Genomic DNA, 19,127 nt, shown 5'->3' on the forward strand with positions numbered 1-19,127 from the left:
TAACATTGATGTATCAACAGAGGTCTTGCGTATGGCTTGTTCTGAAGTATTATAAATACTGAATGATTGCATGAATTATTGAACAACTGGCACATGTACTGTTTTTCATAAATACTTTCAAGTTAAAAACAAAAACAAAAAAACAAAGTTTGTCTTGTCTTGTGTCAACCATTTATGTGGATAACTCCACTTGTGAGCGTGTCTGGTTCAAGGCAATAACACCTATAAAACCCGGTATTTTCTCTAATGAATACATTTCTCTCTGGTAAGAGCCAAAATCGTCTTTGCACTCACGCCCTTTATTTCCCATCTTTGAGACAGGTGCACTTGGCATGTCTGTGTAATGACACCAAACCAGAGCTTCAATTGGCCATTAGTTTCCATAAGGAAAGACTTCAGCCCAGGTGGGTCACATAATTAAAGGAGAACAAGTCAGATCTGCTTGTCACTGAGGCGAGAGAGTGTGTGTGTGAGACAGAGAGAGATGTGGGCCTTTCTCTGTGAATAAAACAGGACAATCCTTTAGACAAGAAATGCCTGTCGGTCTCATTTATCCAGCAGTTTTCACATAGCTATTAAAAATTACAGGCTCGGGACAGGCGCTATTTTAAAGCTTCCCACCCACAACAACAAAGACTGGTTGCTGCTGCCTGTTATTCTTTGGGGAATTAGAGGTTTTACATCATCAGCTTTATTGTGATGTCCATAAGGATTTGCTGCACAATTTATAACTATGAAATTAAACGAAGGGGCTTCAACTTTATAATCTCTCTCCTATAGAATTGCAGCCAAAACTAATGCTTGTTTACTTGTTTACATTTATTATTGTCCATACAACTATTTATTTAGGAAGAACAAGTTCTGTGTTGTCTGGGTAGGTGGTCATTATTGATCCTCATCAGTAACTGCGGAGTTGTAGACTGACTGGAGAGCTCACCTGGAAACAACAAGCAGACTTTACACCACCCTGATGCTCATGTGCACTGGACTGAAGACAAGTGGGAGCTTCGGAGTATCCATTGCCTCATCGATTCTTTGTATCTTTATCCCACTTAATGACTTTTCTGCTCTATAATTCAACTCATGGAGCTGATCTCGGGGCCTAGCAGGGATACGGAGAGGTAACTTGTGGCTGGAGCTGTTTTAGAGAGACAACATGCCGGAGGAAGAATGCAAAGGATTTAATGAGGGGATTCTTGAAGACAAGCAAGGATTTGAGAATTCTCTAGTGCCAAAACACCCAACACAATTATCATAAGCTCTCTCTCACAGCGAAATGAAGCTATTTTGAGGTTCCTACATTCCACACAAGAGAATGATAAAGTCATTTAGATTATACAGTGCAAACAGTTTGTCTGCAACGCGGTCACATGAAACAATGTTTACTCTTCTCTAGGTATTACAGCTATGGATTCATATGAACCCCAAGCCAATAAAAAGCCTAAATTCTCATAAGGATGCACCTCCTTATAGGGTGTGTTATCCCTCAAGCTGAGTGAAGAGAGCAGTGGTGGTCTTCACTAAGACTCATCTGTCAATCACAGCGTTGCTTCATCAGTAGGAGCACACTGACAGCCAGAGAGCCTTTCTCCATCACTGAGCACTGAAGACCCACTGATCCACAGTCTAGACCCCCATCCATCCTCCACAGTCACTCCATGTCTACACATTTAAAGAGATTAAAAGAAACAATAAAATGCCACAATGTTTCTACAGGATGTACGCATCTTATCGAATGCGCTGCTCAGTTTCTTAAGCAATTACTTTTTAAGCAACAGTGACTCCATCGTGTTTTACTTAGATCTACATGTCGGGACATCTCCCCTGAGTTCCAGTTTCTGTGCAGTCACCCGAGCATCAAACAGCTCATCTACATGTACTTTTTTCTTGGCCAATGTCTGCTCCATGTTGACACAAACTCATAATTTATCTATTTCTGGCTTGTAGGCTTGTCTCGCCGAGAGTTGTCACACTGGTTGTGCTGCTGTCAAAATGATGCAAGAATAAATTGAAGACTGAATGCAATTTCAGTTGCTTAACTGGTTTCAATCAAATTTTCCTTTTCACTGCCTTTAAAAAAAGATATTTATGGAGAAAACCGATGAGTGCTCTACTGAGTATTCTCAGTATTCTCTCAGTGGGAAAACTTCTGTGGCAGAGATAGTGTCATTATGACATGTGCCATTTAGTGGTGTGTGTAAAGGTATACAGTTAAAAGCTCACTGGCAGAATACAAGATTTGATGTGCTCGCACAAATATTAAAATGATTAGCATGCAGCCTGTCAAATGGAAGAATGCATTAAAGATGACTTGCTTGTCACATTCAGAATCAATTTGAGCAGCATACTGTTCCGGAGAGGTTTGTCTGTGATGTTTCCTGCCCCAGTCGGGAATTTTAAATTTAAATACTGCTTAATGTTGAAGAAATACAAAGAGGCAAAAGACTGCTGACAGCCCACAGTAACATTGTTTGCCATTATCAAGCATCAGTGTCTTTCTGACTGAACCAGTGTCACGTCTCGTCTCATTCTCATCATGTGTGTCTTGATGTAAAACTACCAGAAAGGTTTACTCTGTCACAGCTGGGCCACATCTGAATTTACCTTGGAATTTTCTTTCAAAGCGGTCCCCAAATCTGACGACTGCCCAGCATGTCTTCATGCTCGAGTTCACGTCCACACTTCCCAAACCTTTCCTATATCGGTTGTTTCTTTTTCTTTATTAAGCACTAACATTTTTAGCAGATGCTTTAATGTGATTGGTTACATTATAGCTCACCCTTTACTGCTATATTTCAGATAAACACACTATTAAAGGGAATCAGAGCTTTCTTGGTAGTAATGTTAAAAATGTCCGTTCTAAGGACAATCAATATCCAGGCACAAGTATAACTTTCAAAATGTGGGTTGTATTATACCCCAAAAAGATTAATAATAATATCAACATACATAACCATAAAAATAGTTATTTATTTCTGTACTTGTTTAAGAAATAAGCCGGTAAACTAAACAAACCTACTCAAAAATAAGGCTCTCCTAAACAAATATTTTGTATTCTAGTGGAGAAAACATTTCAAAGGCAAAGTGGGGACAATGGCTATATCAAAGAAAAACAACAACAGAAACATAATTCTCCCCTATGCTGTTGCAGCAGATGGTTTAGTCCATTTGGGTGACCTCTGTGTTTAAACCAACTCCACCGTAGATTCAGCCTCCTCTGAAGGACTGGAACAAACCGCAAGTAACTCAGGAAAACAGTGGGAAATAAATAATGCAGCTTCTATAAATCAATGACAAAGCCTGCTAACAATCATCAAGGTCCTGACTAATCTAGGGACGGGGTTTGGTTAACAGCCAATTCCTCACACTTTTTAAAGAATTTTCTCACATGTTCCAAAACCCGAAAGCTGCTTTAAAATCCATGACAGAATATGCACACTAACAATGTATTCAAACAAACTACGGCTGATCTACTTTATAAAGGATGTAAAGATGCAGAAGAAACCTTTATGTTGAGTTCATTACATCATCCACATTTTGTAGTTTTCTTCTTTATTTAATCTCATTTGTTCTTCACTCACCGTCATATCTGGCATATAAAGCATTACACAGCCTATCCTATTACTGTGTTAATAGTAATCTATAAAGAGCATTAAGTCCCACATGAAGCTGTCACTGCAAATGTATTTCTGTTGTTACTAAATGAAATGATAGGACAGGTATGCTTTATTATTCCAAATTGAACTCATCTATTCTTGATGCTTTGTGAATGCCTTCTAATAAATCACACTCAATAAAAGCTTTATATGGTGCACCTTCTTTTATTTAAAACTGCTCTACAGTTTATAAGTAATTTAAACGCAACGTGGTGCAGTGGTTAGCACTGTTGTTTCACAGCAAGAAGAGCCTGGGTTTGAATCCTGGCTGGAGCATTTCTGTGTGGAGTTTGCATTTTGTCCTGGCGATTGCTCTCTGGATACTCTAACTTCCTCCATCTGTCCAAAGACATGCACGCTAGGTTAACTGGTGATTCTAAATTGGCATGAATGTAAGCCTCTGCCCGATTACCGCCAGGATACACTCCAGGTCCTGAAATGGTTAAGTGGAAGATATTCACTTTGTAATCAAGTCATTAGTTAGAAATTATTAAGAGAATGTACTTTAAGTGTCACAATCTATGACGTTTATTTCTAATGGAATAAAAGATGATACTAGTTTAAGTGATGGGCCTGATCTGGAAGTGTTACATAAGCCGATGAGAGAAGATTCATAATATGGTCTGAAATTTATCAGTGCCATCTTTACCTACACTTTAATTCATTCCCAACCATTAATCACATGTGAAACATAACCCCAGAGTTACATTCTTCCAGATCCTGCTCTAAATAACAAATTAAATGTTATCTGTTCTGTTCATGGTTAAAAAAGAGTGAAAAGTGAAAATGGATCTTAGCAAGCAGAAGTTTGATGGAATCAGAAGAAATACAAAAGGGAAAAGACAAATTTTAAGAAAAAAAAAATGAAATCATAAAGCTTTGCAGAAAGTCGGCTTCTCTCCGGTTTTTCAGAAAAAAGGAAAAAAAAATACTTTAAACTTGATGAATGCAAAGTTATTTCCTCTAAACCCATTGCCATGGGAACAGTGCTCCAACTGTCTCTTCTATCTACAACACATGACTATTGTCTTCTTCAAAAGCAATCTTACAGCATTCACAGTGTTTGTGCGTGCATGTGGGGGAAACCGCTACAGTGATGTTTTAGAGAAAATTAGATTCAAATAATTACGAGGATAAAAGTCGTTTGTTGGATTTTCTTTATATATATATATATATATATATATATATATATATATATATATATATATATATATATATATATATATATATATATATATATATATTTAAATTGCACTACATTTTGAAAAGGCAAAGCTTGGAAAATTGTAGTCATGTCAGTCACTTGTGGAGAATAATCATAAGGATGAAATGAGAGCCACAGCTGCAGAAACCAAAACATAATCTGGCTCACAAAAGATCAGGTTTTTGGTAACGTGCCAGAGAAAAAAATCCATATTATTATTAGAAGAAAGGGAAAATAATGACATTAGTTAGGCTCTGTAATTCCCCTATTTGGACTTCACACTCGGTTTGGACTGCCACAAGGTCAAACTCAATTTCAACTTGTAATTTCTATGTCTAAATTGTACTCATTGGCTGAGACATTTAGCACCTCCACAGAGCTGCCAGTGAGATTTGTGAAGAGGAAAAGGGAGACAGTGATGAAGAGGAAGAAAGGAAAAAGGATATTTTTGCATTTTCCCATTTTATCAAATCTTGAAATAATCAGTAGGATTAAAATTGGCAGATGAGACATTTTTGAAATTCAGAACACGATAGAAGAGGTTTTTTCCCTGATCGTGTTTAAACAATAAACAATGGCTTACACGTATACATTTATAATGCCACAACGTCTATGACTGTCATTGTTCATAACGTCTTTACACCGCTTTCACTACTCTGGCACCGTTATCACTTTGGAACCATTTTTAGCACACTGTGAGGCAGTAAACACAGTTTCCATGGAAACATCAGTGAGACACACATTGATAAGCGGATTGGAGCAGCTGTATTTCTCTGATGACGAATGAAACCTCAAAAGCTGAGAGGGTTTCAGCTGGCAAACACAATTAAACAGTAGCCCGTATACTGGGGAAGAGGGAACCACATAAGCAGAGGAATCTGTTTGATTTGTCGTTATGAGGAAGATAACAAATTATTCTTATCTGGTTTTGCCAAAAGCACCCTCTGGCTCTGCCTGCCTCGTCTCACCAAAATCCAGCCAGCGGGTCTGGTTTCTGTGTCTCGGAGCAAATGGGAAACAATTTCCAATTAGATTTTACTTTACAAATGATATATTGATCTGCTGTAGCTGCACTCATTAAGCTGGGGAGAGACAATGAAGCACAGTTTAATTTGGCATCAGTCAATTGTCTTTACCAGATGGAGGAGAAGACGGAAAGGTCAGGCGTGTTTTTAAAATAGTAACCTCCCCAGAAATCACATTATGAATTGTTTTAAGCGAGTACTGAGTACAATGATCGTGCAAATGTTAGCAGGAATAATTTGATTATATTGCCCACTTTGTGGGAGGATGCGCCACAGAATTAAACATACCTATTGTTTACTGTCACCCTACAATGTTTGACCTTCACTTTGCAAAATGATAGTTTTCTCTTTATCTTGAAGACATCTTGTACTGAGTTGATCAGTATTTGATTATTGTTCTTTTTTTTCCCAGGAGAAAACTTTCCAGCCCTTTTTAATAATGTATAAATATATAATTTTAATGAAACAATAAAGAGTATTTTACATTTCAGGAGAAGCTCTATGGAGGATCAAAACTGCCCATCAAAAATAGCTAATATCTTGTAGTGAATACATAAATATGCCATTAAAAACCTAAAACATTATTCTAAATAACATGTTTAGGCATTTTTGTTTTTATCAGACACTTATGACATTGATATTTATGTCTTCATGTGCACATTTATTTATTCACATGTCATTTATTTTATCTGAGTGATTACTTTGTTAACAATCTCTGGACTGGAGGCAGTCAATTTCAATTCATGTTATAAAATTTAAAAAGTTGACCTCATGAGAGCCTCCTCATTTGCATACTAGAATAAAAATCTATGAACATTAAAATAAAATATAAAAATAATTACATTTAATGAAGTGAGTAGGGGTAAAATGTGATAAATAAATAAATAAATAAATACTTTGGGTTATTTGACAAAGTAAAATAAACACACAAGGAATTAATGATAGATATTTTTTTAAATAATTCATGCATAAATCTATAGAAATATTAAAATAGGGTTTATTAAATGATTTGTTTTACTTGACCAGTACTCTTCTCCATATATTTAATATTGTACACACAGAATATTTTATATGAAGAGCTTACAGTTACATTCTGTGCTATGTCTTCTAAGGTAATAACCTGAGTCTCAGCTGTTAAGAGGACATTTGGAGAGAACCTCCTGATAACAGTGCGAGTGATGGTGTCATGAGAGCCGCTTTGCCTGACAGCAGCACATCTTCCCTCTGTGGCTGTTGTCCTAAAAGTGTTGCACAGAAAATACACGAGCACTGACCCCAAAACATCTTTTTTGTTTTTCTCCTACAAAGCTCGGAGAATGCCACAGCTTCATCAACAGCATGCCGATTAAGGTGTACAGGTGTAGAGGTGAGCCGAAACAATGACAAACTGTTCTGAATGTTCATCAGTGACATAAAATAAGTTAAAGCACAGATAAAGCATGACACCTTTTTCCTAAAAATTGTCTAAAAAGGTTTGACACATCTTAGAAGCGTACATTTCTCATTCTGTGGCCGTATTGAGTGTGGATCAATGTGGGAGAGGCTCAGTGATGAACTCGCTCCCCGCTGGCAGTCTGATGGGTCTGTTTTCTAATGAAACAGGGCCTCCAGGGAAAGTAATGACACTCTACTGGCCTCTGTCACTGAGCAGAGGCTCGCTATGTTCCCTCTCTAGAGTAGTTATATAATAGTTAATGATTCAGGAGCACAAACATCCTGAAAAAAAGCCCTTTAGGCAGCAAAATAAATGCATGCATTAGGCGTGATAAGTAAGATTAGATAATTTACTCTTTACACTTCCTATAACAAATTACCATATTTAAATCAAAGGAATTTGGGTCAAAATGCTCAAGCATGCCAGAGAGCTACATTCAAAAGCTTCAGCTCCTTACTAATAAGTCAGATATATAATACACACAATCTTCTGTGTTATTGTGTCCATCATATGAAACCTGAAGTTCCCATGGTAAAGATGAGCTGCTGGAAAGAATACAAAACCCCCAGAAACACCAACATAAACAACATACTGTGGCAAATTTACAGAGTATGCAAATCAAATTCATGCAAACACTGGCATATTGATTTACTGTAATAATAAAGGAGAAGAAGTATTTTCTAATGTAATAGATTATTGATTGATTTCCCCAACCAAACCAAAGAATAAACGCTGCGGTAACGTCACGGAGACCTTTCAGATGAAAATCCGTTTGGCAAAGAAGTAATCACAGCACTGATGGCTTTTCTGAGAATCGTGTCTCGTTTGTTGAGGTAAATACAAAACCAGAGTGACACATTGCCATTTGAAGGTCACCAAACCTGCAGATGAATAACATATGAGAAAATGTAGACCTATTTATCTCTAATTAGGAGTGGCATTGTGTTTGTTGAATACAGCAGGGTGTTATGAGGCATTATTTTAATATAAATCTCGAAAGACGCTGCAATTGAGTTCTGGCATGATTGCCTTTGGGAACAGCAATAGTTTCAAAGATAACAAATGTTTATAGAACAAGTGTTGAAGGTTATCTATTCAATACATTGATTTGGTAATGCACTGTATTGTACATCAAGAACACCACGGGCCGTTTATTCGAATGAGGAAGGAGGAAAATTGCATATATATAATCTGCAGTGATCATAAAAGATGTAAACGTAATCACAAAAGCAATCAATTATTTAAAAAGAAAGAAGTTGAAACAATTTGGCAGCAGATGGGCTTTGATCAAATGTAGCAGCTGACACTGTTTGAATCATCCAAGTGTGAGAAAAATGATCACATCCAATACCCATTTTTTTTCTTCCTTTATTTATTGATTGCATTTTACACATTTGGTTGGATATAACTTTCTTTTGAATAGTCTATCACCTGTTATTTTCCTGTGTATTTTTTGGGTATTTTCTTTACATATAAATTAATATTTTACGTAAAACTAAATGCTGGCATTTCACAATCCAGTTTCAGCTTCTTATTCCATGGATTTGTATTATTATTGCTATTATTATTTTTAATCTATTTTGGAAGAGTTCAAGAGCAGGACAGAGATGTGAAGCACGCACTCTTGCCCGCACAAAACTACATGCTTTCATTCCAGACTCAGGGGAGACAACAGGAGAGCGGCTGCTTGGAGGTGATACAATTCAAGTAGCATAAGGCGCCTGTTATCCAATGAGTTGATAATTTCCCTCAGGTAAACTCGAGCACTCAACTTAATCTGTCAAGTAACATAACAGGAGTCCTCTGGAGAAATTTCACTTTCAATATTTGTGATGGGAAAAAGAAATCTTATTAATGTAATGTGTTAATTGAAAATGCCTAATAAACGAATGATAAATGGCCAGTAGGGCTGTATATGTGTGATTTCTAAAGGCAGCTGTCTGCTTCTATTATACAATCAAACTAATGAGGAACACTGTTGGAGTTAAACACTGAAATTAATGAGGTTTAACTCTTGCTAACTCTTATTTGTCTGTGCTTTATTATTTTCTTAATAAGTGACATCTAAAGCCACGTTGTTATCTAGATAATCTCCTACTTGTCAAGCTGCCTTGACTTCGGTGTATAAAACATGCACTCCAACAACATCAGACACTGAGCAATGACACAGTTAAACGGTGAACCAGACTATTTATTTACTTATCCCGGTGTGAAGCTGCAGCATAAAATTCACCAGACAGTTTTGATCGTGCAACAGAAATAAAAGCACTTTCCTCTCTGCAGGAAATCAGTGGGACAGTGACAAGCACGCACAGAACCGGGACCCCGAAACTCAAGCTCACTGTGAGAGACTTTCACAGTAAATGAGTCAGCAGACAGGGGACAGATTTGTTGTCAAGTGTGACATTTTTGTAAACAACAGACTTTAATGTGAAACTTAAGAAATCGGATGTCTTCTCTGTGGTTCATGTCTTTTTTGAAGCAGTTAAAAATAAATAAATAAAAGGGGCAGCCCATAAACTGCTGAGTTTATACAAATGAGGATTTTTATCACAACAAGGAGAATGGACATGTCAAGATTTAGGAGAAATTCTACATTATGTTTTGGCTTCTTCTTCTGTACTTTGTGTCTCTGAGTCACCATAAAATAACGCACTAGATGGCAGCATTGTATAGACTTGGGTTAAGCTGTCGTCTATGTCGCCATCAACCCAGCTACCAAGAAATCCAAAGGTTTACCTATACAAATCTTCTTTTTTAAAGAGCTTCAAATAGCATGTAACATGTGGTCTAAAGCTCACAAAAATATGCTGTGATATTGCTCCTGTCCATGGCCATTACTGCCAAGAAAGGATGGGAGCGGTGGAGAAATTCAGCGACAGTTTCCATCAGTATTAAGGTCCTGTTTGCATGTCAGAATCAATAGGTCTCATATTTTATGCTTGTCTGCGCTTCTTACCTGGCATAATTGTGCTATCCCTATTTCATATGTGCAGCAATCTTTTTTTTAAAAAAAAGCTTTGAACATCAGAAAATACAGCTGGTAGTTAATTTATGAGGAATGCTGTTGAGCCACAGTGACCCAATTATCTCTGGAGGCAGAGCCACGAGGGTGTGTGTATTGCTTTGGTTTTTCCATTCCCTGAGTTAAAGCTGTCTACTAAATCTAGCCACTCCTCTCACCCTCTAACACCACCACAAATCAAGGACAGCAGATGCAACACAGTTTGTCCTGCCTGTTTCTTAATTCTCTCCTTCCACACACGGGCTTAGAGCGAAACTAGCCTGGGTTTAACTTCCTGCTCTACTCCCAGCTGTTTTTGTGGCTACCCTCAGGCTTGGGGCCTCGGGAGCGATAAATTACATGAGCTCACTGCTGCTTACATGTTCTTCACTCCCGTCAGCCTGCTGGGGTCGGTCACCGCCATTGTCTATTTTGGCTCATAAGCACTGGTGATGCATTGTGTTTGCAGAGCCTCCTGCAGAGACTGATATGCTTAGAAAACACTCCCAAGACAAGACCTTTATTTTGTTAAACTTGATCAAGATATAATCAGAAAGTGTCTGGTCACATGGGACTGTGGTTTAAAATAAAAACACTGGATAAAAATCCATCAAACATTCACCCCTTGGGGCACACGTGGGATCACTGTGGGCCCTATTAAAGCTACTTCTGGTTGCCCTCTTATTCTCAAGGGTTCACTACAGCAGGTAGCTCAGCATATTTCATATGACAGATTTTTTATATTGGATGTCCATCTTGAAAAGGATTTGTAACTCCTCCCACAATTGAACTAGGGATGTTTTAGCTGTTAGCCAAATGTGTAAACCAATACACCAAGTGAACCCAAATACTGGCATAAAATGTCAGCAACCTCGAGGCGTAGGCTGCCCTACTTGATTTGACGGATTTTTATAACACGTACTCTTCCTGACAACCCAAGAGATTTGTTTGTTGAATCAGTTAACCTCTATCACCCTCAAATTTTTGTACGTATACTAAAACACATAAGTCACGTGTCTCTGTATCATGTTTCCTTGTTTTAAATAATTTGCCAGCAAACATGCCTATGTGAGCCCCCAGTAGGTAGGTGTGGCTGAACTGTGGGGCTGTGTGGACAGGGAAAACCCAGGCTCATCACCCATACAAGGCCCACAGAAGTGTTGCCTTTTAGCCCCCTTATATGGCTTTTCTGTGGGCAAGCCTATAATGAAAACACTCATGACGACCCAAAAGAGCAAAATTCTTATGGGTCCCACATGGGTTAGCCTACATGAGTACCTCACTGCTCCACCTGTGGGTTAGGCCATGCAGGCCCCACAGTAGTTTTACCCACTGGGACACTTAAGAAGCAAAACAAACAAACGGGATTGTCCCCACTGTGGGCCCGCATGGGCATATTTGCTGGAACCATGCTTTCTCTCTAAGTGCGCATGCTTCCAACTTGCAAGTGGGATTTAGTTTTATAGGCAAGCTGAATAGATTAGATTCTCTTGAAAGCATTTTGCGAGTAGAGGTAAACAACATTCTTCCTCCGTATTTTCCCTCAGATGGCAATGGAACATTATTTTCCACTGCTTTCCAAATACTAAACCAGATGTTGACTCCACACTAAAACCTCATATGTTGTTCACTACAGTTCCAGGTTAAAGTCTGAGGAACAGCACTAGAGTTTGTGAGTATCTACTTTCTAAAGCAAACAGAGCTTTAACATCATTCACACAGCTGGAAGGAGAATCTTTGGATTTCTCACCAGAGTAACAAATCTTTCCGTTTATTCCAAAACATGAACTCCAAGTGCACAGCTACATAGAGTACACAAGAGAGAGAGAGTTCAGTCAACATTATCAACAGCTGAAACAGTCTTTATTTTAAGGCTCAAAGACACTTTGTGTCAAGAGCCAAGTCTTCGCTTCAGTCTGTGTCAGCACTGAAAGGACTGTGTATGACACACAGCGCCCAAATTTCAAAGAGTAACTGGGCAACAATGCTGTCGGTCTCTGTGTTCAGTTTAGTCTTCAGCATGTGATATGCAAACCCTTCTCCGTCTTTTATACATGAACTAACAGTAAAACGTTTAGTGTGTTAAATAGATTATGTCTCACACACGGTTCTTTCAGCACTGACATAAACCAATCCAAATTGGAGTTGATACTTTGCACTTTAATGGTGCAGACATTCAAACCATTTTAAAGTGAACATGCTGAAAAACAGATCCTGTGTAACTTTCAAAATGCTTAAATGTCATCTGCTCGCTGAAGCGTGACTATTCTGGGAAAAGACTCAGGTGTGTCCATATACTGCAGATTAGTCCACAAAACTCTGCAGCTGGAACAAGTTTTTGTGCACTAATGTTATTGAGCCTTTTTTTTTTAGTGTATGCAGGAATTGAATGTTTAAAGCTTACTCACCAGCTGAATAACTTCAGAAAAGAATTTGGGAAAAACTGACGTAATCAATTAAACTGTCTTAACCAAACATTCATTACCAGACTGTCTTTCTCCACAGAGGGGAAACTTTGTAATCCTTTGAAAATTTGAGCAGGGAGTTTTGCCATTCAAGTTGTGCTATTCAACACATTAAGGAACGCCTTGCAGACCCAGATTGTTCAACCAAGTCATGTAACCGGCGATCTGATGCCAGCTTCACTCTCGGAGCACTTTAAACCGCCTCTCATTTTGAGCTCATTCACAGTGTCTGCCATTTTATCTGCGGTTTGTAACCATGGTGGCTGTTGTGTTTGGTACAGCGCTTCAGCAGCTTTTCTTTATTTGCAATTAGACGCTCGAGGATTACCTCAATTTGCCTCTGCTGACTGCTATCAGCCCTGTTTCACTGTGCTTATCCTTAATTAGGAACAAAACATAAATTAGAGCAGAGAAAATTGCTTCAAGATTTAAGAAATGTTTGGGTTTCGGGCTGTAATTCCTTACATTGCCTTGCTGGTTAGAAAAACCTTAGTGTTTTGTCTGTAACATATATCTGAGGTATTATTGTCACACATCCAGGTCATTGGTGCTGAACAGAAAAACCTACTTCATGTCCAAATTACCTTTCAAAGTATTTTCAGAATGTAACTTCAAATTAAAATGTGCTTAGCCCAAGTTAGTATTCACGAAACAACCCCCTCAGAAATAGGAGATGTTAAACAACCCAATAAACAGTAAGGGTTTCTGAAGATTACATCATCCACCTACAAAGTCAAATTTCATATGGTGTGTGGATCACTTTGTTAGTGGCATGGCTGTAATGTCAAATAAAAGGGCATTGTGTGTGTGTGCTTTGTTTTTATACAGTCAGCCCTAATAACAGTTGCCGGCATACTGTCTGCCAGCTGCTGTGCCTGCTGTAACAGCCAGCACAGTGCTGGAAGTTTCCCATGCAGATCACCTATTCACTGACGTGCAGCCCATGTACACACAGATAAACACACAAACACACCACCCATACACACACAAAGTGATCGGGGCACTTTAGTCGTTTATGATGATGCAGATTAATGACAATAAACTCATGTCATATCAGCCAAAAATGTTTTGTGTAGAGCTGAAGAACTACTCACCATAACTGTGCACGCATAAAGAAAAAAATTTAAAGGTTAGTGGAGCTTTTCAGTAAATGTGCACTTTAGAAAAAGAAAGTGGATGGTGAATTGAATATAAATTATATTAAGTGAGAAAAGAAGGATGATATTTTCCTTGTAGATGTGAAGCTGACCAGTTAAATATTTGCCTTTCGGCTACTTTTCTGTTTTCCTTGATGGGAAGATGCCCTGTTTACCATGAAACAAACCATTGAGAATTGCCCACTTGGCCACCAATGAAAAGACTGGATTGGATTAGGGGCTGCTCAGACCTCCTTGGAAACCGGATGCCAGTCTGCTGGAGTGATGGTGATGGTTTTGTTTCTTTTAAAGGCCCTGTCTTTTTGAGAGGCCACCGTTTATCTCCATCCACAGAACTGATGTTGAGCCGACCCTGTGTCTTTAAAATCAGAAGTCTCACGCAACCAAGCGTAGTTGCAAAACAAATACAATGTTTAATTCTTCATGCAGGCTTTATATGCATTTGGCCATAGATGAACTAAATTAGGGTGTTTCTTGTCTTTTAGTAGAGGTGTTGGGGTAAGTCGGAAATGCTTTTGTGTCACAGGGCTGGCTTGAAAGATGCACAAAACATTCATTTAGAACAATTCGATTTACGTCAGTGAGCTAATCATAATTCTTTTTTTATCTTCTCCCCCAAATAAAGATATAAATAACTACCCATTAGCTTTAAAGAGACCATGGGTTCTCTAGATTTCGTAGGGGTATACTTCAAGAACCTTACAAGTACCCTTGTCTGTAAAGCAAGCGATTAGCCATGTAACAGGGTACGGGAGAGGAAATCACTCCCCTCTGGTGACCTCTGGCCTCTCATTTTGACTCATGCGTCCTAATAGCTCGTTATTCTGTATTTTGGGGCTCAAGAGTAGGTTGTTATCATGATTGAATTATTTATTTAATCAGTTAATCGACAGCGTTGGCGATAACCCATCCACTATGCGCAATATGGGGCTTTGTGCGCACAAATACGTCAAGATAAAATTGCTCACCGAGAGTAAAGAGCTAACTTTTTTTAATGCTCTGCACTGAGGAGAGATGAGGGAGGGGGCAGGCTGAGTGAACTCCGTCCTCCCATCAGTAATCCCCTCTGTGGTGACGTAAGCCGGGCTGTCTCCAGAGGGACAGCCTTGAGTTTTGGAGCAGCCAGGCGGTCAGTGTGTGCATCCCAGGACGCAACATCAGTGTAGCTGGGGCTCAACTTTCAGCTGATAGCGAAACTTCAGACAACCAAGGAAAACTTGGAAAAATGGGTAAGTTTTACCAACAGATGTTCGCGACGGATGTAATGAACGCCTGTTGGTTTTTTTTTGTTTTTGTTTTTGTGATGACAGCATAGATCACACTTGGCTCTAACTTTCGAGGTGCACGGATTGTTTAAAAGTACGCATAAGTGAAATTTTACTATTGCTACTAGTGCCACAGAAGGACGTTGTTTACCTGACCCGGTTGCATGAGAATCGGCATTAGAGCAGCCTGCTGAAGCAACTTGTGGAAAGCGATTAGACAGATTAGGACTGTCAGGATTCCTGCAGTCAACTCTGAGCGAGTCTGCGGAGGTGTTAAGTCCAGTTCAGTTTTCTGCCTTCACTGTTTCTCTTTTAACTTTTTTTTTTAAAAAAAGGGCCACAGAGGCTGAACTGTTTGGGGAAAACGTTTGATTAAAAGTTTTCACTTGGCCACGCCCTTCATTATCAGTCCTCGATTATCACATTGGTCAGCGGTGATTGATCACGTTGCGCTGATTGAGGTGAAAGGTTGTCATTGTTGTCCCGTCTCCCATCCAAACAGCTCAGCGTGTTTTACTGGCAAAGCTTGATTAAAATGTACTGGAAGCAGCATATTGCATTTGTCAGACGCTCCATGATCGGCTGTTGTGTTGTGCCAGAGCTTGTAATTGCTATCTGAAGGGCTGAGCTGAGACGGTACCAAGTGTTTGCCATCTGTGCTCGCAACCTGGGGGTGCGGGGCTCCAGGGAGGAATGAGGCGCTCATGCCATGGATGTTTAATAACGTTAAAACTGTGATAAATTGGTAACACATCCAAAACAATTAAATGTTAGTTATGAAATGTTCTCAGCTTGCACTGCGCTGGATATTAAACAGCTAAATAATTGTGGCCATTAATGCCATTTTGAGCTGCTGGATTGGGTCTGTGTAACATTTAATACCATGTGTTGTTTGTCACAGTGCAGCTGAGGCCAGGGAAGGACACTGTGTGAGAATGTGTATCAGTGCTCATTAATTCGCTATGAAGCTATCACAGAAGCGCCTTTGTGCTCCTAATTTGGAGCTGCTCCTTTGTGCGACTTCAGTGGCTCTTAATGTAGAGAGAGAAGTTCACTGAATTGCAAGTTGCCTAGCGGATGCCCTGTGAACTAATTCCCCACAGACCCTTATTCAGTGTCTCACAGAGGACATTACTCTGCATGGCAATCAACCTTTATGCATTGTCCACTAGCTAAAGCTCTCATTTTATATTCAAATATGCTCTGTGGCCCTTTCAGAAAATACACGACAGCCTGTTGTGCGCATGAGGAGATTGATTTGGAGACTTGTTAGATGCTGTAAAAAGTCCCCTTTGGTTGAATCAGAGAAGTGCTTTGTGCTCCTCTCAGTGATTTGCTTTGTTTCGTGTCAAGAAGAATTGCAAACACAAAAAGGATCACATGTAAAAAGCCTCGAATAGATATCATGAACCGAATGTGTGTAAGACTACGGAGTGTAGCGGTCATAGAGTGGTTGTGTAACTAAATGTCTAATTTGGTTTTTCTGGTGAACTCCACCTGACAAGTTTTTCAGAGAGATCCTCCTCTGTCCTTGCCCCCGAATGATTTTAACAGTGAACTGGGTTGTGTGAAGACTGTGGGAGGATGACTTGGCTTTCCTCCAGCTCTATTCAGAGGAAGACAGGAAGACATTTTCCGCAAATAACTTGATAAGTTCTTGGTGTTAGTTCTGTGACTATTACCCCAGCGAGCAGTAGTTGGCTGCTATTAGCTCCCTTGATAACTAAACAGGAAGAAACTGTAGTGTTGGCTCTGCTGATTATTTATCATTGAGCCAAACATCTAAAAGAAGAGTGCTGGCATGAAGATGACAGACGTCTATCACGCATGTGATGAACACGCACTTGTTTTTAGCAAGAAAAGCATGTCATGCATAAATGTCCGGTAAACTTTCTTTAATGCAGATTGTAGGCCTTGAGCTATTGTGAACAAGTATGTCAAGCAAAGATTATTTTTATTTTTCACTAAATTTACTGGTCGGATTTAAGACATGTTTGGAAAAACATTTTCGCTTTTGCAGTTTATTTGATTAACATAACACAGTGTCTGTTCTTCTTGGAGCCTGATCCTGATAGCAAAAAAAAAAAAGAAAGCAACTTTTTTTTTTTTTCCTTCTTGTGGAAACTTGTGAAGCTTCTAGTCTCCGTGTCCTGTTTTCACTGTGGAGGCCTTGTGGAAAAGTTCATCAAGGCTGGTCGCTAAACAGATCCAAATGTTACGTCATTGTTATTGAGAAATTCAAGAAAAGAAGAGATAATCATAGCAGACAGTTTTAAATGTGTCTTTAGTTAAATTCTTTGCTGTACTTTCATGGCTCAGTTTGCACTGACTCACATGAACATTTAACGCTTTCAGGAAGTTTCCAGGCTTAAACAGAATCGATCCTGTGTTTTGATGACCCAAAAACACGGGAGCTGGGTGTGACTTGTGTGTGCTCTGTCTACATCAGACCTAGGATGCTGTTTGGAAAGTGTCTAATTACACATCAGCAGTGTCACACATACTGTCACAAACCCATGTGGTGAACTGTGTGCGCTGTGACCTTGCGTCCGGAGTCTGAGGAGGGAAAAGACCCTTAAACTACTAATCCCGTGCCAGCAGAGATGTTTTTTTGCACTTTCTGAACCAGAAACTTGTCAACTGATGGTTGAGCAATAACAGAAAGTTAGATTTCTATTTTGCCCCTAATTTTAGTTGAGTCACGGTCGTGGTGGTGGTCATATACACATCCTTCTATTCCCAAGATATGCACAGAAACCCCCCCCCCCCCCCCCCAAAAAAAAAAAAAAAAAACCCAGAGGACTGTGAGAATGAGTCACCGCAAAGATGTTCAAAGAATGCTGAGAGCAAATTTGAACTTTGCTGTTTTGTGTTTGCTTGTGTAAGCCAAAGCATTCTGCTGTTAATTCCCATAGATTTTCACTGTCTGAAGTGCAGCTCAGTCTATATGAAGTTTGTTGCTCAAACATTACAACTAATCCCACATTTTATATCACCATCAGAAATTAAATATCCCTTTGTCTTCAGCTTTCAATCTTTAATTACTGTGAATACCCTGCATAATGAGGCAGTTGCTGTCATAGTTACATGATTTCTGGGCTGCTTTCCATTTGGCGACGCATGTGACTGAGCATCTTTGGTAATTGTACAGCGGTTGAGGCCCATGAAGCTCACAAAAGATGCCTTTTTAGTGCAACCAAGACTCCATCTGTTGTCCCCTTTTCCTGGTTTAATTTGTGCCCTCTGATATCTCCAGTTCTTCTCATCTTCAACCCATTTATGTCCCTTTTTAGTTGCTTTTAGTTTGCTTCCTGACAGCCAGGTTAGCCCAGGCACTCATGTTAATTTGTTGCGCTAATAAGTCCTTCGACTACAAAGAGAGCCATTGACTATTGTGACACTAGATGTTAAGAATAGACGTTCATGAGTGGGGATCCTTGTTCAAGCATGTCCCTCGCCACTTTTTACTAAAAGCCTATTCACAGTAAAACAGAAGGGGAAGGCAAGTGTATGTGTGTGTCATTCTGCCATATGCTTTAAAAACTCTATGGCATTGAAAATACTCTCTATGTGCAGGGGGGGAAACAGCTTTTAAGATATGCACAAGCAACAGTGTTGGAAACAAAATATGCCAAGGATACAATCTGGCCTTTATCTATTCTGCTAGACTTCAGAAAGACACCCATGATTAACAAAGTTAAACTGGAAATGCATTATGCTGGCATTAGTGCATGTATGCAGAGTGTAGAGGAGATATTTGCCAGTGGAGTAGCAATCTGTATCAGTGTTTTGTTCAGAGTCAGATGACTGTTCCAGAAGGCCTTTGGGAGATAATGGCTCGGGGAAAGCAAAGAGACGCTGCAGCTGATGAACATTTACTCATTGATCCAGTAGGCATTTGGCCCCAGTGCAGCAT

At 39.3% G+C, this 19,127-nt stretch overlaps 1 protein-coding gene across 2 annotated transcripts in view; it reads left to right on the forward strand.

Moving 5' to 3' along the window:
* Positions 1-15,020: 15,020 nt before the first annotated feature.
* Positions 15,021-19,127, forward strand: part of gpm6bb (glycoprotein M6Bb) — a 29,389-nt gene continuing 25,282 nt past the window's right edge. For both annotated transcript variants that reach the window (XM_085250332.1, XM_085250333.1), the window contains exon 1: positions 15,021-15,175. In XM_085250332.1, the coding sequence (XP_085106458.1) occupies positions 15,172-15,175 (4 nt within the window). In that variant the 5' untranslated portion in view covers positions 15,021-15,171. The remainder of the gene's footprint in view (positions 15,176-19,127) is intronic.

This window comes from Mchenga conophoros, linkage group LG16, assembly GCF_057382185.1.
Source record: "Mchenga conophoros isolate Kocher_MC1m ecotype Shallow Benthic linkage group LG16, M_conophoros_male_GT1.1, whole genome shotgun sequence".
NCBI classification, from domain to species: domain Eukaryota; kingdom Metazoa; phylum Chordata; class Actinopteri; order Cichliformes; family Cichlidae; genus Mchenga; species Mchenga conophoros.